At 51.0% G+C, this 21511-nt stretch overlaps 1 protein-coding gene across 1 annotated transcript in view; it reads left to right on the top strand.

Moving 5' to 3' along the window:
• Window positions 1-20685: 20685 nt before the first annotated feature.
• KLRG2 (killer cell lectin like receptor G2) overlaps window positions 20686-21511 on the top strand; it is a 14624-nt gene continuing 13798 nt past the window's right edge. Inside the window, exon 1 of the mRNA XM_039234041.1 lies at window positions 20686-21490. Coding sequence (XP_039089972.1) covers window positions 20737-21490 — 754 coding nt within the window. The 5' untranslated portion in view covers window positions 20686-20736. The remainder of the gene's footprint in view (window positions 21491-21511) is intronic.

Genomic DNA, 21511 nt, shown 5'->3' with positions numbered 1-21511 from the left:
GCAGAACGTATTTTATTACACGGTTGTATTTTGGCATAGTCCCCTTCACAGAGCCTATTCTTGGCTGTCAACAATCAAATTCTCATCGCCAAGTCCATGTGAGTGTTGCTATATGAGTCACAACTCCGATCGGAGCCAAGGGTCTTCTAGGTCCTTCTCCCTTGGGTTCAGGAAAATGAGAGGGATGAGGGGGGGCAGGCATTTTCTATTGAAGAAATGCTTCTCTGCTGGGGCAGAGCCTGCCCACTGTCAAGTGTTTCTCTCTGGGCCGTGGCTCATCTTGCTGGAATAAGTCTTCCCAGGAGGAAAGGACCACCATTCCCAGTGATGCGTGTGATTCATCCTCTTGTATCAGCCCCTTCTCAGGCCGGGGGACAACCCAGAATCCTTCGCACCCTCAGCCTAGCCCTAAAATGCAGCCCATGTTTGCAAACCCAATGAGAGCACACAAATAGAATGGAGCAAAAATAGAGGGGATTATCAAACGTCTCTGGCCCAGAGATTTTTCAGTCTCAGAGCCAGCTGTGAGACACATTGTCAATGATACTGTGGCCCCAGAAATGAGCACGAGCCTGGCTAGTTCTCCGGCATGTGCACTCCAAAAGAGGACTGTGGTGAAGAAATCTTTGAAGCAGCAAATAATTTTGCACAGCCAGGGGGTTCCCTAAGGTGCTCCGAAGATTGTCCTCAGGAAGGAAGAGAGTCCATGAGAGTTAAAAGAATGTGACAGTGATGACAAGGGTGGGCATGGTGGATGCCTGTAAATCCCCACATCACCATTTCTGCACCTGGGATCGAGGCACAGCCTGCTTCTCACTGGTGCAGCAGGGCTGGAGATACCCGTGTGGGTTAGCCAACACCAGCCTTCATGAGTCACATGCCGGTGTCTCTGATAACACAGTTCCCTGGGGATTTCAGGGGGCTCCTAGGCTATCTGCTTCCCAGTGCATTGGAATGGTCACAAAGCCATCTACTGCCCAAGTTACAGTCCTATCTCTGTCCCTTACTGACTTCTCTTTCCTTAAAGGTTTGAATAAACTCCTGGCCATGACTGGCATTGTCCCAAGCCAGGGTCACAGGTCCATCACTGAATCAATCATCGCAATAAGGTCCAGGACATACGTCCAAGCCTGGAGATGGGGTCAGGGTCATCTCCCCCACCCATCGCAGGACTGACCGTGAGGAAGAGATGATTCCCCAAAGGAAATGCAGGTTACTATTCCCGGGAGAAAGAGGAAAGGCTGCTGGAAAGAAAAAACATCAAATGTATGCCATATATTTGGAATAATATGCAGCTATTTAAAAAGAATGAGATAAATCAGTGTATCCTGATTTGGAACAACCTCCAAGATAAATTAAGTTAGAAGAAAGCAGGGGCACCATCTGACTCTTGATTTCAGCTCAGGTCATGATCTCATGGTTTGTGGGATGGAGCCCCCAAGTGGGCTCTGAGCTGACAGTGCAGAGCCTGTTTGGGATTCTCTCTCTTCCTCTCTCTGCCCCTCCCCTGCTTGCTACTCATGCTCTTTCTCTTTCTCTCTCAAAATAAATAAACTTTAAAAAAAAGTTAGAAGAAAGCAATATGCAGAAGAGTGTGTATAGTGTGTTGTCATTTGTGTCTACCAAGATTGTGTGTGTGTGTGTGTGTGTGTGTGTGTGCACGCACATGCTTGTATGAAGATTTTTGCAAGAATGCACAAGAAACAGTTAATGGGTGTTTATCTCCAAATAGTGGAACTGGGTATGGAGAATGGAAGGAAGACTCTTTTTGTTTGTTTTCTATCCTTCTGAATGTTTAACTACCTGCACATTTTTTCTTAAAGGTCACCTTTAAGTTGTATTCAGAGCACCTGTGTTAGAATTTTTGCCTCATATCTACTGGGGAAGATTACTGGGTGCACATAATTTGTGAGCCAGCTGAGATTTTGACTGAGAGACAACTGGCCTGGGATAGCAAGCCTCAAGGCCACAGAGCAGGAATTGGGTGAAACAGAGCTGGCGTATGCCTTGGTCAGGAACAGAGACTGGGGGAGACCTTCAGAAGGAGAGGGGGGCAGAGGGCTTGGCTCTCTGGGGGCTTGAGCCTTGGCTAAAGGCTGGGGACTTTATTCCTTTTCAGAAACAGAGCGCGCCTGCTTTTGGGGTCCAAAAGGTCTTTAGGGGGGATCTCATGCCTGTTAGGGCTCTTTTTTGGCACCCTGCCCCCAAGGATGCCCCAGAAGTGCTTGATTTTGCTTTGGTCATTAACACTACTCACCAGTATAGGGTGCTAATGTTTATATGTAGTTAACACTAGAAGCATTCTGCAAATCACCAAGACGTGTCAGATCAACTACATGGTATTGTCTCTGAGTCCAGGGACGGTGTCTGCTCCTGTGTGACATCTTCTTCAGGTGCCACTTGGGTGGTCAGGCCACCTGCTCACAACTGTGCCAAATGAAGGATCTAGGAGACAACGCTGACTCACCAGCCAGGAGCTGCCAGTCATTTAACAGACACTCCTTTTCCCATGATACATGAACATCAAGTCGACAGGAATAAAAAATTCCTCCTTCAACAAGTTCAGTCCACAATTATCGAGCACCAAGTGCTGGGTGCTGTGCCGGCTACTGGGAAGAGGGAAGCTGATGGTACCCAGTCGACAGCAAGCCAGGCCTGCACCGATGGACAGAAGCTGAGCCTCTCGGTGGTCTCCCTTGCTCTCTAGAAGTTCCTGAGTAAGAGACCACTGGGTGTCATCTGCCACCAGGGTGAGTGTCCTGGGTACCCGCTTGGAGAATGCCGAGACAGCTATGTTTAGCATTTCTTGATGGAACCAGAATCTGCTGTCAAGAAAAGTGGGGCCTGGCCAAACCCTGACCTTTGGATGAGAATGATGTCTTCTATAATAATCCTGCCCAAAACCACTGCCTCATGCATTAGCCCTCTCCTGAGAGGGTGATAGGAACCAGCAAGTGACAGAAAACTCAACATGTACAGACTGGGGGGAAAAATAAATCTTATTTTGTTTTTCCTCTAAGGACAAGAATAAACGCATATTTTCTTATTACAAAAGTAATACCTAGGCTTTTCTTGTGCAAGCATATACATTTTTAAAATACCTTTTCTTCGGGAGCACCTGGGTGGCTCAGTCGGTTGAGCATCCCACTCTTGATTTTAGCTCAGTTCATGATGTCACCCTTCCTGAGTTTGAGCCTTGAGTCAGGCTCTGCACTGATAGCACGGAGCCTGCTTGGGATTTTCTCTCTCCCTCTCTCTCTGCCCCTCCCCTGTGTGTGCACACACACCCACGCCCTTTCTTAAAAATAAATAAATAAAGGGGCACCTGGGTGGCTTAGTCGGTTAAGCGTCTGACTTTCGCTTAGGTCATGATCTCGCGGTTTGTGGGTTCGAGGCCCACGTCGGGCTCTGTGCTGACTGCCAGCTCAGAGCCTGGAGCCTGTTTCGGTCTGTGACTCCCTCTCTCTCTGACCCTCCCCTGCTCATGCTGTCTCTCTCTCTCTCTCTCTCTCCCCTAGAAATAAATAAAACATAAAAATAAATAAATAAATAAATAAATAAATAAATAAATAAATAAATAAATAAAGGGTGCCTGGGTGGCTCCATCAGTTAAGCGTCCAACTATTGGCTCAGGTTATGATCTCACCGTGAGTTCGAGCCTTGCATTGCTGACTGTTCGGAGCTTGGAATCTCCTTCGGATTCTGTGTGTGTCTCTCTCTGGCCGTCCCCTGCTCACACTCTGTCTCTCTCCCTCTCAAAACTAAATTAACATTAAAAATAAATAAATAAATAAACATTAAACAATATATTAAAAAGTAAATGTTCCAGTGTCCTCATTAGGACTGGAAATCAGCAGAACAGGGTCTGGAGTCAGTGTCTTCCTGAGGTGATATGAAGGTGGGAAAAATTTCGATGTCAGCGTCAGGATTCGTCATGAGCTGAACACATCAGTAGATCTCACATGAGGCAGGATCATACAGAGCGAGGTAAACTAGCGCCCCCAAGACGCGTTGGTTATCAGCACCTGTGTTCCCACAACAGGACTGATCCTCTGCCTGGAGACACAATAAGCTGGGGGTCAGATCCTTCATTTATTCTTAAAGTCACCCAGTAAATATTTGCTGTCTAAACTTCTGCTTAAATAAAAGTAATACAGTATAATACAATAAGACTCTGGGTAAGGCTTAGGGAGTCTGCAAGTCTTCGTGCTATAGTTGTGTGAATAAGCAGTCGTGTGCGGTGTTTCAGACAGTGGTGTGGGAGAACACTCAATCCGGGGAGCAGGGCTGGCCAGCTAGCCAGCTCTCACCGCGTCTGCTGTTGTCCCTAATCGCTAACTAGTCAGCAATGCACCAGAAGTGATAGGAAGGAGCACAACTGTGCCATAGAGGGTCATGAGATAAGAAACAAAATAGCAGACAAGGAAGGGCGCCTGGGTGGCTCAGTCACTTGTGTGTCGGAATTTAGCTCAGGTCATGATCTCTGGGTTCATGGTTTTGAGCCCTGAGTTGGGCTCTGTGCTGACAGCTCAGAGCCTGGAGCCTGCTTTGGACTCTGCCCCTCCCCCACTAACACACACACACACACACACACACACACACACACTCTCTCTCTCTCTCTCTCTCTCTCTCTCTCTCCTTCAAAAATAAATAAACATTTAAATATTTTTTTTAAAAAAACCAGCAGACAAGGAAGAGGTAGTTAATGTATAGAATGAGAATAAGCACAGGGACAATTCTGTGTTCCTGGACAGATTTTTTTTAAAAAAATTTATGTTTATTTAATTTTGAGAGACAGAGACAGAGCATGAGAGGGGCAGAGGTAGAGAGAGAGGGAGACAGAATCTGAAGCAGACTCCAGGCTCCGAGCTGTCAGCACAGAGCCCGACTGGGGGCTTGAACCGACAAACCACAAGATCATGACCTGAGCTGAAGTCGGAAGCTAATCGGACTGAGCCACGCAGGCGCCTCTGAGACTTTTTTTAAGGAGCCACACAGGAGCCAAATAAACATTCCCATATTCCAGGTTTTCTCAGCAGAATCTGCACTGTTGACATTTTGTTCTGGATGATTCTTTGTCCTGGTGGACTGTCCTGTGCATTGTCGGATGTTCAGCATCATCCCTGGTGTCTAACCACTAGATGGCACAAACAACCCCAGATGCTCAGTTTATGGCATCATCATCAATGTCTCATGAACTGTTGCCATTTGTGAACTTTGGGAGACTCAAGAAGCTCTTGGGAAGTATCTCTCTTGAAGACCAAGCAGCTGCCATGGAGCCTGCCCCCAATCACAGGAACCACTTGGGACTTTTGGTAGTTATTATTTGTTTTCCCTCAGCCAGACCGGAAGCCTGAATTCAGCTACCATGGGGCAGAGTGAGTAGTTAATATGGAAGGGAAGTGGCCTCAGAGGACCAGAAGCCCCGCAAACAAGAAACCTATAACTTGGTTTCTGAAGCAGAAGGTTGTGGTTTCAGGGAGCCCTTCCAGAAAACTGGAAACTCTGGGGCTGTCCTGCCCAGAGAGAGATTAAGGGAGAAACCCCGGGTGAGGGGGTCAGTCTGGAGAATTGCAGGCAACCTCAGGCACTGCCCAAGTATTTCCTGAGCACCTGCTCCTGGAGCGCACGCTACAGTGGCGCGGAGAGGGAGGGAAGACAAGAAGCTACCAAGGTGGGGAGCCTCTCCGGTTTTTCGAGGAAACTGTTCTGCGGTCGGAGGTCGGATCTTGAAGTTCACGCTCAGCGCCCACCTTGGGTGCTCTTGAGCCCGGGGTTTACGCCTCAGGCGCCCCTGCTCGGCCGGCCGGTGCGGCTCTCTCCCCATCTAGAGCTCCTGTCCCGAAATCCCACAGGGATAGCCAAACGGGAGGGAAGGAGCAGGGGCAGGGGGCGGAGCGCACAGGATGCCCGGGGGAGGGGGCGGGGCTGCGCCCCACAGCCACGCCTCCGAGCACGGGGGGGCGGGGCGGTCACGCCCACGCAGTCTCCTGCAGCCTCTGGCTGGCTGCGTCCCACCGCCGACCCCGCCTCCGGCAAGGCGCTGCGCGTCCCCCCTACAGCCTCCCGCAGCCGGGCTGGAAACGCGAAGTAGCGATTCTCTGCGTTACCTTTACGCAGGGTCGCCATCTAGTGACAGCAGGATATACTGCTGCGTTCGGACGCGAAGCCGGCCGACGCTACAAGTGTGGACCGTTCTGGTTAGTGCGGGAACGCTTTAGGGTGCGGAGTGGACCCAATCCCAGGCTCTGTTGCGGGGGAAGGGGGTGGTGGCTGATGGGTGGCCCATCGCTCGCCTGCACCCCGCGGCCTGGGCCCGCCTCCGCAGAGGAAGGTGGGGCTTGGCCACATTTGAGTAAGGCCTCGTGTTAACAGTGTCCTGGGCTTCGAAAGCGGAGGCCCGTGGCCCCAGTGAGGTTGGCCCTGGGAGCACTCTGCAGAAGACCTGTGTGGCTTAGGAAAGCCCGCTCTTTGTCGGGGGGTGGGGGGCGGGGAGAGCGAGCGGGGAAAGGTATTCGGGGAGACCGGGCTCCCGGAGAGAGCTCCACCAGTGACTAAGAGCTCAGGACAGGCCTGCCCTCCCTGAGTGCCACCTCCAGAAGACAGGGCAGGAGAAGACAGAATTTGGGTTCCTGAAACAGCCTCCGGGAGAGCCAACTCACTCCCCACCCCACCCCCCACTCCTTGGGTCTGCACGCACAGACCCCAGGAACGAGTGCATCCTGTAGCACACATTCAGATGGGGACAAGACTCCAGTCTCGTATTTTTAGACACCCCCCAAAACTTTACTAGGGGTGATCTTGCACCCCCCCCCCAGCGTGGCTTCATGGAGGGAACGTGCTACTGGACAGAGAACCCCTTCCCAGTGGAGGTTGGGCTTCTCATCGCTGGAAAAATCACTCCTCAGACAAAAAAAATCAGTACTCAGAGACAAGTGGTGGCGGGAAAGGAAGGGTTGCTTTATTCAGTAAGCCAACAACTGGGTAGATGGTGGACTAATGTGTCAAAGACCATAGTCTCTGTCCTGGAGAAGCCTGAGGGTTTTAGAGTGGAAGGGAAAGGAAGGGAGAGAAGGGGGCTGCGCGCAGGAGAAGCAGGTGCCCAGTGGTTAGTCCTGTATTGTTGGCATGATCCTGACCAGACTTGCTGGCACCTGCGGCAGCTGTTTTTAAAAGTGGTCAGGACTTCTCTTCTGGAAAAGTCTGGTCCTTCACTCCTCAAGGCCAGTGTTCTGCAAATCTCAAAGAAAGTTGGTTCTGCTACAGACGAAGGGACTTAGGTCAGCAAGCAAAGTGTGCATAAGCTTGAAGCAAGGTAATGCTTAAGACTTGTTACAAAAGCTGTCACAAAAGCACTCACCCCTTTAAGGGAACAGCTTCTCTCTAGAGGCACTCTATTCCCCAAGGTTGACAACGTCCTTTCCTCTGTGCGCTTATATTGGGAGGGAAAGAAAGTTCTCAAGACACCACTCAATAACCCTGCAGGTGGGCTTAGTCTGACTGCAGGGGTTCCTTGGATTTAGAATATAGGGTATTTAGTATCTCTTATCCACAGCTTTGGACCTTCCCTGCCATTCTTGGGCAACAGGACAGTAGCCTTACCCATATGGGATGCGGTCATTAATAGGAGCAGCTGCAAACTGGGGACAGAGAGAGCCGTCAGAGCTGCCATGTATGTTTGTGCAGGTTGCTCACTGCACAAGGGCACTGGTTAGGGGTGGGACCCTGGGAGCTGGAATTCAGCACTTGATTGAGCACAAAGCCATGCAGCCTCACAGGGGCTGTGTCTCCCAAGAAGAAGGGAAACAGTCTTCAAATTTACCTGCTCTCCGTGAGCCTGCCCACAGGGGTCCCCTTTTCCTTCTCAGGAACAGATAGGAGCAGCCTGTAGTCCTTAGGGATTTAGGGGACTGACTTTGGGGAAAAGACTCCTGCATGGAGCCCCAGACCAGGATTCTTTGGTTGGTGTGGGCCACAACTCCACAGTATTCTCCCACAAGTGGAAACTACCTTGGAGGCGCACGGTGGATTAGCCGGAGGGGCACACCTTTCCCTGGGGTACTGCTGGGAAATGACATCAGTGGTTGGCGTTTGATAAGGTTTTTCAGGCAGAAAACATGTATTTTCCCCATTCTGTTGCTCTGGTTCCTTAAGCCAGGCTTCCTTTCTCTTATGCCCAGAATACTTCACGCGCAAAGATGCACCTCTGGACTGAAAGGTCACTGCAGTCCCAGTGGACAGAGATTAAGGTGAGTCCAAAGACAGATTTATGTTTCATCCATCTGGTCTATAAAACCTGAGCGGTGAAGCACTTTTTGATGTTTGAAATGGGTGAGCTGTTTCCTCACAGCCTACCGGAGACCCAGGTACATGTAGTCATTTGCTGTGAGAAAGTCCTACAAACTTGGTGGTGTAGACCACAGACTCCGGAGTCTAAAAATCCAAGAGCAGTGGGTCAGCAGGATTGACCCCTCCTGAGGGCCATCAGGGAGAACCTGCTCCCGACTCGCAGCTCCCAGGGCTTCGCTGGTGATCTTTGGCGGTTATTGGCCTGCGGACATATGGCCCTGGTCTGTCTTTGTGCTCGCACGGTGTTCTCCCTGGATGCATGTCTGTGTCCAGATCTCCCCTTTTGTACTTACGTAGTTATACTGGATTAGGGCCACCCTAACGACCTCACCTTAACTAATTACATCTGCGGTGACCCTGTCTCCAAAGAAGGTCATGTTCTGAGATGCTTGAGGTTGAGATTTCAACATAGGAGCTTGGGAGGACACAATTCGACCACTAACGTTAAGAACCCCAAACAAGATGGATGGCACTGAGACCCTCATCTTCTACCCACTGACACGGTGACAGGAAATGGGATGTTGGAGGGAAGGGGAAGCTCAGCTCACCAAAGCCACAAGCAAGGGGCGCCTGGGTGGCTCAGTCAGTTAAGCGTCCGACTTCAGCTCAGGTCATGATCTCACGGTTCGTGAGTTTGAGCCCTGCGTCAGGCTCTGTGCTGACAGCTCAGAGCCTGGAGCCTGCTTCGAATTCTGTCTCTCCCTCTCTCTCTGCCCCTCCCCTGCTTGTGCTCGCGCTCTCTCTGTCTCTCTCAAAAATAAATAAACATTTAAAAAATAGCTATAAGAAAGTGTTTCTCTCTGCATTAGGTTTGTATCAGGATTGTGTCTTATCCCCAGGTAACAATGAAATCTCTAAGACAGACAAACAAGTCAGAGGGTCTCTTACTTACATGTTCTCAGACCACAAAGGAAAGGGAGGTTTCAATAGCTGGAACGACCATGAGCTGCCTCAGTAGCTAGAGAAATGTGAGCCTGTACAAGGCCTGGCAGACCTGTCCTGAGTGAGGTCGTGGACCTTGCAGGGCGCTGTCCCTCCTTTTTTAATGTTTTTATTTATTTTTGAGAGAGAGAGACAGAGAGTGTGTGTGTGTGTGTGAGCAGAGGAGGGGCAGAGAGAGAGGGAGATAGAGGATCCAAAGTGGGCTCTATGCTGACAGCAGAGAGCCTGACGTGGGGCTCGAACTCCTGAACTGTTGAGGTCATGACCTGAGCCAAAGTTGGATGCCTAACTGACTGAGCCACCCAGGTGCCCCAAATCATAATTTTTCTTTCCTTTTTTCTTTTTAACGTTTATTTATTTATTTATTTTATTTATCTTTGAGAGAGAGCACAAGTGAGCGAGGGGCAGAGAGAGAGAGGGAGAGAGAGTGCAGAGCCTGAAATGAGGCTCAAGCTCGTGAACCTCGAGATCATAACCTGAGCCGAAGTTGGATGCTTAATCTTCTGAGCCATCAGGCGCCCCTCATAAGTTTTCTTACTTATCATTGTGAATCCCCTTCAGGTTCATAGTAACTTAATGCCTGTTTCAGTTGATATGCTTTGCTTGCAGAAATGTTATCATTCTGGTTGAAAATCAGTGTTTAATTCTCAAGCCCTGTGGCCAGAGTGGCTCTCCTGCTGTCTGCATCATGGTATTTGAGTTATTTAAATCTGTCGCATCTGAAGTCATCCATAATCCCAGTTTGGGGCTCTGATGAGACAGGCGGAGAACAGCACCCTGGTGGCCTGTGAAAACTTGACGGGCAAAGATGTGGTGGAATTAATAAGCCACTGGTGACCAGTGGGCTTCACCCAATAGACCAGAGGTCTTTACATTTCTGCTCATAGGTGGCTTTCAGGGAATCTGTGACCCCTGTAAAACAGAACGGCAAGCTGTGTATTTTACTACACAGGAGAAAGGTTCCCAGCTTTCCTTCGACTCTCAGAGGAAGCCTGTATACAAACCTAGTAAACCTCACACATCCTTATGGTAAAATAGTAAATTCAATTTTCTTCTAATGTGTAGAAGTTCATCATGAACTTTAAAATTGTTAACAAAGTGAGCTTGACAATGGGTGATCTCCCAGTTTGGACCTTGAACTTCCTGTTGGGGTTATATATATGAATTTACAATTTGGAATGTACAGGCTCGGTCCCTGTGGCCATGAATTGGCATATGATGTGGTCCCCTGTGGCCTGGGGCCTCTGATGGGTCCCTGCTAATAGAAGTCTCTATTCTCTTATGGAGGAGGGGACCTTGATGGGGCCCATGGACTTGGTCCCAAGATTGTTAGGGATGTAAGGCCCTTCTGCCAGAAGTTTGCTTCTCTGGAGGGTTTTTGTTCATGTTGGCTAGAGCTCAGTGGCAGACAACTTCTACTTGGCCAAAGGACTCACATGTTTAGAATTAGGACAGAAACTGGTTCAATACTCTCTCTCTCTCAATCATGCTCCCATTTATCTGACCCTCCTCCACTACTCTACCCTATTACATATATGGATTTTATATGTATGTATCTACATGTAATGAGTAATATTCATGGTACACAGTAGGGAAAGTTCTGCCTGCATTATATAAAGGACAACCAGATATCAAGTTTTACAGAAATAAAATGGGAAATTTTCACAAACGCTTTAACATATTTTCTTTAATAGTGTCCCTTCACAGCCAGAGATCTTCAGTAGCATCCCCGTCAGACATCACTTCTTCATAACTGATGAATTTGGCCTTCACTTTGGGGAGAGAAACTGCTTTTCCTCTACTTGCTTGCATTTTCACTTCAGTGTCTCCTAGAAAGCTTGGGTCATTTTGACCCACATGTACCGCGCCCCAGGGAAGATCTCAACCTTGCTGCACGCCATGACCGACTCTCTCTGGCCTTCCCTCTCCTTGTGTTTGACAGGCAATCGTGTCATGCTCCTAACCGTGCAGGACTGAACATGGTCTGCCCACATGGTCTCGCTGTTTGGAAGGCATTTGCACACCACCACCAGCAGTGTGGCCTAGGGGCACCCCCGCCCCGGCCAAACCTTAGGCGGAAGTGTTAGCATCAGTGTCATATCGGTCGAGTGCTCCTGGTCTCCATTAAAGGACATGGGCATTACCTGCGTTGTTAACCTGGGCCACGGAAGGTCCTTGCAACTTCCACTTTTGGGGCAGGAAAGGGATTTCGAACTCTTTCTGGGCCATACTTGGTCAGACATGGAGAGTCTACACCTTGAGGGGGGGTCTCAGCAGGTGCAGGAGAGGTTGGCACAAATGTCTGTGGTCAAGCAATGTCCAGGCCCTGGGCTGCCCCTGAGAGTCATGGGTCACTGGGGACACTGGGGTGTGGCTGGATCTGTGGGTGAGGGGGGATCAGCCTCCTGAGCCCCTAGAGAAAAGGGACACAGGGTTGGATTAAGGCCTGAGGGAAGATCTGGCCGTGAGGTGTGCTGGCATTGGAACTTGCAGGCAGCAGTGGCCATGACATAGGGACAGCATGTGGAGACCCCCTGAATTCTGGGGCTGTTCCCTTGTGAGGGGAGTGGGGTTCCCTGGGGAGTCACAGTGTTCACGCAGTACCCTCCTTTCTCTCACAGGGAGAAGCCCTTGAGGGTTCAGGACCCTTCCAGTATCTGAGACAGATTTCAGGAAGCAGGCCCACTTACCCTGAGGTGAGCAGAGGGGACCGAAGAGACAGCTGGAGGCGGCTGAGAGGGGCCATCACAGAAGCAGAACGGGGTTGGGAAGGACCAGGGCCTAGGAGGGCAGGGAACTCCAAGCTTCAGATAGGCAGCCACGCCTCAGACAGGTGACTCCGTGCCACGGACAGGTAGGTGCACACCTTGGACAGGTGAGCCCGTGCCTTTCACAGGCAGAGGCAGCCAGGTCAGTTCCGGAAAGACCCAGTTTCTGGGCCCAGGACAGTCAGGGGAGAGTGACCCCCATGTTGGCCTTGGGGTTGCCAAGGCCCCGGGTCTGATCTTTCCTCCTGAGCAGCCCAGGGCTGCCTGCTGGCTGCCGCCACCATCTAGCCTGGCACCTGGCCATGCCGGAGCAGCCCAGCCTCCCTGGGGGGACCCATCCTTTAGATCCAGGGGGGATTGAAGTGAACCCCCATCTTCTCTGTAGTGAGTCACCCCCTGGGGCCCCGGGCACAGGGTCCAGCAGAGGGGCTCTCAAGCAGGGTGAACGCCGGCAGCACAGGCTGTGAACTGCTTTAGCCTCGGGCTGCCCGCTAACCTAGATTCGCACGTGTGTGAGGACCCAGCCCCCTGGGGCAGAGCACCCCGTCACGCCTGCCCCTGACGGCAGAGAGGATGCCAAGCCGATGGGCAGGAATAGTCCGGTTCAGAGGTAGCCATCTTATTCTCCTACTGACTCGTTACCCAAAAAGAGAGGGATCTTCTGCTTTTCCTCTTCCCGGGGCATTTGGACTTTTTGTCCTGAACATGGAAGAGTTCCTAGTCCCAGGGGAGAGTTGAGTGTTTTATTTTTAAAAGCTTAGACTTATAAAAAAATCATAACACAGGAGACTTGGGATAGAGGAGGAGTCTGGGTTGAGTCCAAAGAACAGCCCAGGGCTGGAGGATGTCCCCACAGCGCCAGAGGCCTGCTCCCAAATGGCGGGAGGGGGTGAACCGGGGTGTGTGGAGGCTGCCGCTGGGCGGCATGGTTCTGGAAGAGGAGTGTGTGCCACTCAACAAAGGCTGTGTTAGTCAGGGTTCTTTAGAGAAACAGAACCAAGAGGGGTCTCGGCGGATTTCTTAGCCTCTGTCATTGGGTGAGCCAATTCCTTCTATATATTATAAGGAGTGACACATGTCATGTAATATTATAAGGAAGTGGCTCACCCAATGATAGAGGCTGAGAAAATCTATAGTTGGCAGGCTGGAGACCCACTAGGCCACACTTGGGGCCTCCTCACCAAGGTGCTCGAGGGCATTGGCTGGGGACGGGGGTCGGTCCCAGCCTGGTGGAGTCTTTTACACACAAGTGAGGGGAGGGATCTCAGGTCCCTGTGCCTGCCCTGTCCATTCTCCACCTGGTTCCCTGGGGCTCGCACCTGCTGCATCCAGATCGTTTCCAGGTGCTGAGTCCCAGACACATACAGATCAGCGAAGGTGGGGGCCGTTATCCACAAGCTGGGTCTGCTTGCTTATAAAATAATCGTAACACAGGAGCCTTACCAGCCTCAGGGTCTCTGTGCGCGCACACACACTCACTCACGCACATTCACATGCACACACACACACACAGACATACACACACACACACACACACACACACACACACACACACACACTAGCTACTCACCATCCAGCACGCATGCACTGCTGTCTACAGGAGCACATTCCAGGGGTGGCGCTCCCAGCAAGAGAGGGCCTCTGTTCGGACTTGCAGAAAGCAAGCAGCTGATGACTCAGGGAGATGTTTTCCTGCTCTTCTGCAAGTCTCCCTGGATGAGCTCTCTGTTTTCTCCATCCCTGTTGCGGCTGTACCGGCACACGGGGCTTAGCCTCCTACGTTCCCCCACGGGAGCCGTGTGGGTGTCTCCCCTGCCCAGGTTAGCTGCAGGTGGGTCCTCCACTGACTGAGGCAGAGACAGGACTGCCTGTCACTCCCCACTGACGGCTGAGGTCTCAGAGAGCAACAGAGACAAAGCCAGGGGCGCAGAGTGATTGTGTGGCTGGAGGGACTTGCCTGCTTCAGATTCTGTGTCTCGTCTCTCTGCACCTCCCTCGCTCATGCTCTGTCTCTCAAAAATAAATAAACATTCAAACAAACTTATAATATTCACTAAGCCACTGGGGGTGACATCAGCCAAGAACCAGAGACGAACATGCCAGATACTGTTCTAGGGATATGGCAATGATTTCTAGAAGGCCAGAGACAAACACTGAACAATGAAACAAATATGTGAACTTGTGAGCCAGAGATCGTCCCGAAGCGCTATGAAGACCGTCCCCAGGCAAGGGACAGGAGTGCCACTGGCTGGCTTGGGTGCCCCTGGGCCTCTGAGCAGGTGGAATGTGAGCTGAGGATGACTGCCAGGGAGCTGGCCATGCAGAAACCACCCTTCCCCCTCTCCGCTGGGTGTCCACAAGCCCTGGCAGGGCTCCGGATGCCAGAGTGGGTGACATCAGCCAGGAACCTGGGGTGGCCGTGTGTGCTTCCTCCCTAGGAGAAGCGAGCCGTGCTTTCGCTTATGCTTTTACAACTCTCGGGTCTGTTCAGACAGGTCAGATACCATCACTGTCCCCGGGCCAGTGGATGCCACGGTGTGGGGACAGGTAGGAGTGACAAGAGTGCCTCCTAAGCCACTTCCGGGAACCAGCCCATGCTCTGGAACTGACCTTAGAGGCCCTGCACACAGACCCTGAGGCTGGTAAGGACACTGCTCTGTAAGACAGGTAAAGAATGAACCTCTTCAAGTTCAAGTTCATCCATAACTAAAAAATGCAAGTTGAAATTTCACAATTTCACCCCTCAGATTGGTAAAGACTAAGAAAATCGATCATATCAAGTGCTGGGGAGGCTATGGGGAACGGCCCCTTATCCCCTGTTTGTTCAGCTTCTCATGAGGAATTTGGGGACTGTTGACACTGTCCATCAGATGCAAAACTGTGACCAGCCTTTGGCTCAGCAGTTCCATTTTAACAAAGCTATCTGAAGATATCATCGGTTTGATTTTTACAAACAATGCACAGGATGCCACTGAATTGTAACTGTAGCTTTTGCACTGGTTTTGCTCAAACAGGACTGCTTGTCCACATAGAAACAACTCGAATGTCCACCAGCAGAAGACTGCTCACATGAATCCTGTATGGGTATGTATTTAGTATGAGCAACATTTTGGAAATAAATACACATACGTATAATAACAATGCAGGTAAGGTAGGCATAGAAAAAAATCCAGAAGACTCTATATTGAAAGAAATGTTAATCATAAAGATGTCTGAGTCATGAAATCACTTTCTATAGCATGTATTTCTATAATATTTAAATTTTGTATCACAATCATGTATTGCTATTGTGAGCAGAAAAAGATGTTATTTTATTTTAGTAGTTTATTGTCAAGTTGGTTTCCATATAACACCCAGTGCTCATCCCCACAAGTGCCCTCCTCCATGCCCATCACCCCCCTTCCCCTCTCCCCCACCCCATCTGCCCTCAGTTTGTTCTCAGCATTCAAGAGTCTCTCATGGTTTGCCTCCCTCCCTCTCCCCCACTATTCTTCCCCCCTTCTTCTCCCCCACGGTCCTCTGTTAAGTTCCTCCTAATCCTCCTATACGTGCAAACATATGGTATCTGTCCTTCTCTGCTTGGCTTATTTTGCTCAGCATAACACCCTCAAGGTCCATCCATGTTGCTACACATGGCCAGAATTTCATTCATTCTCATCGCCATGTAGTATTCCCTTGTATAGATAAACCACATCTTCTTGATCCATTTGTCACTTGATGGACACTTAGGCTCTTTCCATGTTTTGGCTATTGTTGAGAGTGCTGCTGTGAACATTGGGGTACATGTGACCCTATGCGTCAGCACTCCTGTGTCCCTTGGGTAAATTCCTAGCAGTGCTATTGCTGGTTCATAGGGGAGTTCTATTGTTAATTTTTTGAGGAACCTCCACACTGTTTTCCAGAGGGACTGTACCAGTTTACATTCCCACCAACAGTGTAGGAGGGTGCCCGTTTCACCACATCCTTTTTTTTTTTTTAAGTTTATTTATTTTGAGAGAGAGCACGAGCCAGGGAGAGGCTGAGAGAGAGAGAGAGAGAGAGAGAGAGAGAGAGAGAATCCCAAGCAGGCTCCATTCTGTTAGCACAGAACCTGACACGGCTTGATCTCACAAACCATGAGATCATGACCTAAGCCGAAATCAAGAGTTGGACACTTAACCCATGGGTCACCCAGGTGTCCCGTAAATGGCCTTCTGTTGACAAAGCTCTTGGCTCTGCCATTGAAGGTGCAATGGAGACTCCTCCAAAGCCTGGGCCTCACCCCATGGGAGCCCCACGGGGCCCAACGCAGCTGGTGGTTGAATTGGGGTTTCTGCTACTTGCAGTTAGAGTGGTAAATGATACATGCTAACTCAAGATTAAAAAAAAGGGAGGTAGGGGAAAGACTCCAGGGTCACATGACATCCACAGAAATGGACAGTCAAGCTTTAGGAAGGGGTGAAACCAGAGAAATTGCAGGGGCCTGAAGAGGAGTTTGTGGGAGCGGCCCTCCCGGAGCTGTGACACCTCCCAGCCCTGGGTCTCTCAGATCAAGTGCCAGATTCCCGAGAGGGAGAATCTGATTGGCACAGCTGTTCGAGGTGACAAAGGGTGGGGCCCAGAGACCACCTGCATCCTGCCATGGCCCAGGGCAGGCAGCCACGGGTGACCTGTTTGCAGGGGCTGCCTGCAGTAACAAAGTAACAGGCTGAGAAGCTCGAGGACAAAACGCATTCTCTCACAGTTGTGGAGGCAGGCAGTTCAAGGTCAAGGCATTGGTAGGGCTGGTTCCTCCTGAGGTCTGTGGGAAAAGAAGTTGTTCTAGGCCTATCTTCTAGCTTTGGTGGTTTGCGAGCAATCTTTGGCCTTCCCTGGCTCGTAGGCACTTCACCCTGATCCCTGCCTTCATGTTCACACGGCGTTCTCCCTGTGTGTGTGTTTGTGTCCAAATCTCCCCTTTTTATATAAGGACACTAGTCATATGACGTCATCCCAGTAACTGCCCTAATTCCAAATGAGGTCGCATTCTGGGGCTCTGGGGATTAAGACTTTAACAAATGAATTTGGGGCAGGGCAGGCTGCAGAGACAAAATTCAACCCATAGCTTACCTGTGTGGTCAAGATCCAGAGAAAGATCTGGGCTGGAGAGCCAGTGACCTAATGGACAGTTAGAAGCCTCTGGGAGCAGATAGAAAACCAGCAGAGTGCAGTGTCAGGAAAGCCACAGATGTGCGGCTTCTGAGAGAGCAAGCAAGCACTGAAGAAATCTGCTGGAGTTGTGATGTGTGGTGCCCTTGGCCAGGAAAATTTCTCCCAGACTCGTGGGAGAAGAAACACTGCAGTGGTTTAAGGGGGGCTCGGGATGAGATGCAATGAGAAAGTGAGTGTTAAGGAAGGCTGGTTGTGCAAGGAGGAAATAAAGAGTGTTAGCTTGAGGAGGAAATAGGGTCCTAGGAGGCCTTTACAACCTGCTCATGTTTACAGCTGATGGGGAAGAACCAGTAGAAAGGGAGAGATTAAAGGGGAAGAGATCATCATGGCACCACTGCCCCTGAATGTGCCAACGCTGTCTACCCACAGGCTCGGCACCCTGCTTGGTGAGTGTTTGCAAAATGAAAGTGCGACTGCCCACAAGAGCAGACAGAAGACAGGTGGGAGAAGAGATGCTGGCGAGGAGTGGAGAATCGGGCACCCTCCTACACTGTTGGTGGGAATGTAAACGGGTGCAGCCCCCCTGGAAAACAGTGTGGAGGTTCCTCAAAAAATTAACACTAGAACTCCCCTATGACCCAGCAATAGCACTGCTAGGAATTTACCCAAGGGATACAGGAGTGCTGATGCATAGGAGCACATGGACCCCAATGTTCATAGCAGCACTCTCAGCTATAGCCAAAACATGGAAAGAGCCTAAGTGTCCATCAACGGACGAATGGATCAAGAAGATGTGGTTTATCTATACCATGGAATACTACATGGCAATGAGAAACAATGAAATCTGGCCATCTGTAGCAACATGGATGGACCTTGAGGGTGTTATGCTGAGCGAAATAAGTCAGGCGGAGAAGGACAAATATCATATGTTTGCACGTATAGGAGGATTAGGAGGAACTTAACAAAGGACCGTAGGGGAGAAGAAGGGGGGAAAATAGTGGGGAAGAGGGAGAGAGGCAAACCATGAGAGACTCTTGAATGCTGAGAACTGAGGGCTAATGGGGGTGGGGGGGAGGGGAAGTGGGATGATGGGCGTGGGGGAGGGCACTTGTGGGGATGAGCGCTGGGTGTTATATGGAAACCAACTTGACAATAAACTATTAAAAAAAGAAGAAGAAGAAGACAGGTGGGAGGGTCTGGCCATGACCGCATCTTAAGTCCACTGCACCTTCTGCTCGTACTTCTTGCAGCCGGTGATGGCCCCACCTCTGGCACCGTTGATGCCCGTGCCAACCACGGTTCAAATTCAAGGTGGAATTTAGATGCCCTTGAGTGCCTCTGAGTCAGGAGCCCAGTCCAGTGGGGTGGGCTGTGGCCAGGGGAGCCAGGCCTGGGGGGTATCTCCGACAAGGTCATGGGAGCATGTCTAAATGTGAAGCACATTGTATTTTCCTAACTGACTCTGAGCCCAAACACCTGGGACATTAGAGACGCTTGAGGTTATAAGCTATTTGATAATCATCATTCCAGGAGAAGGTGTGTAAACAGCAAAGCAAAGTCAGGGTGCTCCTCTCTTACCCCAGGTCACTCTAAACTGGGACAAGCAACCAATCTCAGCAGGGACAGTGGCTACCTCTGAGAGGGGAAAAAGAGGGTAGAGACCTTTCCTTTATATTTTATACACTTCTGGGGTGCCTGGCGGCTCAGTCTGTTGAGCATCTGACTTTAGCTCAGGTCATGATCTCCCAATTCGCAAGTTCAAGCCCCGTGTCAGGTTCTGAGCTTTGTGCTGATAGCTCGGAGTCTGGAGCCTTCTTCAGATTCAGTGTCTCTCTCTCTCTGTGTCCCTCCGCTGCTAGTACTCTGTCTTGCTCCCTCTTAAAAATAAATTTAAAAATTTTACAAAAATAATATTTTATATACATCTGCATTAGTTTAATTTTTATAGTAATCTTCAGCTCTAAAAAACCTTACAGTATGCCATCTTTGTAAAAATGGATTTTTATTCAAGAATATGCATACATTCTCTTTTTAGAAAGTAGAAAGATTATAGGTAAGATTAAAGTCTACTAGACTGTCTCCCCAAACAATCTACAGCAGAACCCACTATTACCACTTTGGTGCATATCATTTCACATCTTTTAAAATGTATTTTCATGCATGAATATGTCCCCACATTAAATATATGGTCTTGGTTTTTGAAGGGATTAAACATAACATATATATTTTAAGTTTATTTATTTTGAGAGAGAGAGAATCCTAAGCAGGCTCTGTGCTGTAGGGTTAGATCTCATGAACCATGAGATCATGACCTGAGCCAAAATCAAGTGTTGGATGCTTAACCTTCTGAGCCACTCAAGAGCCCGTAAACATAACTTTTGCATATAGCCCTTTCTTTCCACTGGACCTTTTGTCTCAATTACTTGTCCTGGGGGAGGGGGACAGCATCCCTTCCTAGCATCCCTCATCCACATCCTCCTTCCTTCCCTCTCCCCTAGGAGTAACAAGTACCTGGTCTTTCCAGATGTTGCTCCTAAGACCAATCCAGTATAAGTCCTTGGGGTAAGGTTGCCTAGATGTAGCAAATAAAAATATAGGAGGCAGATTAAATTTTAATTTCAGGTAATGAATAATTTTTAAATGGACACACAGTGCTTGGGATATACTTATGCTAAAAACCTAACTCTTGTTTTTTTGAAATTCAGATTTAACAGAGTGGCTTTTATTTGTCAGTTTTACCTTAGGGCACTTGTTAAAAGTGGCATCATCCCCTTAGGAGATTCAGTAAGTCTGGGTGGAGCCCAGTCGGGAATATATGTATTTTTAAATGGTATTCAGATCACTAGCCAGCTTTGGGCACCTTGTATTGCGCCACACCAGGCTTCCTGGGGACCAGGCTTCTCTCTCCGTGAAAAACACACATTCATGCTCGTTCATCCATCAGTGTTGAATGAGTTAAACCAGTAGGAGTCAGGCCTTCAGAGTAGCAGTCCCTGGGACTTCTGCTGTGGCGGAGCTCTCTCGGGTGTGGTGCTCCTTCCCCCACTACACTGTCAGGACAACCTGCTCTGCTACTTTTCCTCACGCTGCCCAATTTCCTGTGCACCGATGATCTTTCGAAGTCCCAGGATCTCTCATAGGCTTGGCCAGCCACTCTCAGCGCAAAGCTGTAACCCTCAAAGTCAGCGCAATGGCAGAGGGCCGTGGGACTGGGTGCAAAGAAGAGGGAGGAGTCAGGCGTGGCTCCGCGTTCTTCCTTCTGTCTCTGTTCCCAGTCCTTCTGGGTTACCCGTCCGCTAGGGTCCTCTGCCCCGCTCCATTCCGGTGCCAGGTGAGGGAGGCTCTGGTAGCCTAAAGAGGCGTGGCCAACAGTCCTAGCCACAGCCAATCCCAGCGGGGTACTTGGGGTGGGCGGGGGGACAGGAGGGGGCGTGGTCTGAAAACAATTTTAAAGGCTGGACCAATCCAGACCGGGGAGGGGCAGGTAGCTCCGTACCTGGGCGCAGGTGCGTTCCGCTCTGCGTCTCTCGGTTGCTTGGCTCGCGTGATGGAGCGGGCCCAGGCGGCATCGGAAGGAGACCAGGCCGAGTTCTCCATGAACCCGCTGGGGAGCCAGGTCGCGGAGCCGCAGCAGCCTCAGGTCTCTGCCGGCGAGCGCCGGCCTGAGAGTCCCGAGGGCAGCTTGTGTCTGGTCCCGGCCGTCAAGGTGGCGGCGGGCGCGGGCCAGGACCTCGCCGGCGGGAAGAAGCAGCCCCCGCCCCGCCCGGCGTTCCTGAGGCTGCCGCCACCCAGCCTGGGCTACGGCGCCTTCCGCCGCCAGGCGTCCGCGGGCTCCGAGCCGCCGTCGCCCGGCCCCGCCGCGGCGGAGCAGCCCCAGGCCGGCGAGGCGCCGGGGGCCGAGCTGGCGCCAGGGGAGCAGCAGCCTGGCGCTTGGGCGCCGGTGGAACTGCAGGTGGACGTGCGCGTGAAGTCCGTGGGCGCGGCCGGGAGCAGCCGCGCGCCCTCGCCGGCGCCCTCCACGCGCTTCCTCACCGTGCCGGTGCCCGAGTCCCCGGCCTTCTCCCGCCACGCCTTACCCGCCCTCCCGCTCCTGCCGCGGAACCCTGCCTGGCCGGAGCGCGGCCTCGATGCCGAGGGCCGGGCCAGCCCCGCCGACGGGCGCACTGAGCCCCCGGGCTCCCCCACCACGTGCCGCGGCCGCTGCAGGGAGCTGGGGCTGGAGAAGAAGGAGGACGCCGCGCTGCTGTCCCGCGCCGAGACGCGCGGCGGCGAGAAGCTGCCCCGGGCCATAGAGCTCATAGGTAAGCGCGCTCCCGCCATGG

This window comes from Hyaena hyaena, unplaced genomic scaffold, assembly GCF_003009895.1.
Source record: "Hyaena hyaena isolate Hyena2069 unplaced genomic scaffold, ASM300989v1 scaffold_82, whole genome shotgun sequence".
Lineage (NCBI taxonomy): Eukaryota > Metazoa > Chordata > Mammalia > Carnivora > Hyaenidae > Hyaena > Hyaena hyaena.
Note: the sequence above shows the minus strand (reverse complement) of the source record. Positions and strands in the feature narration are given on the sequence as shown.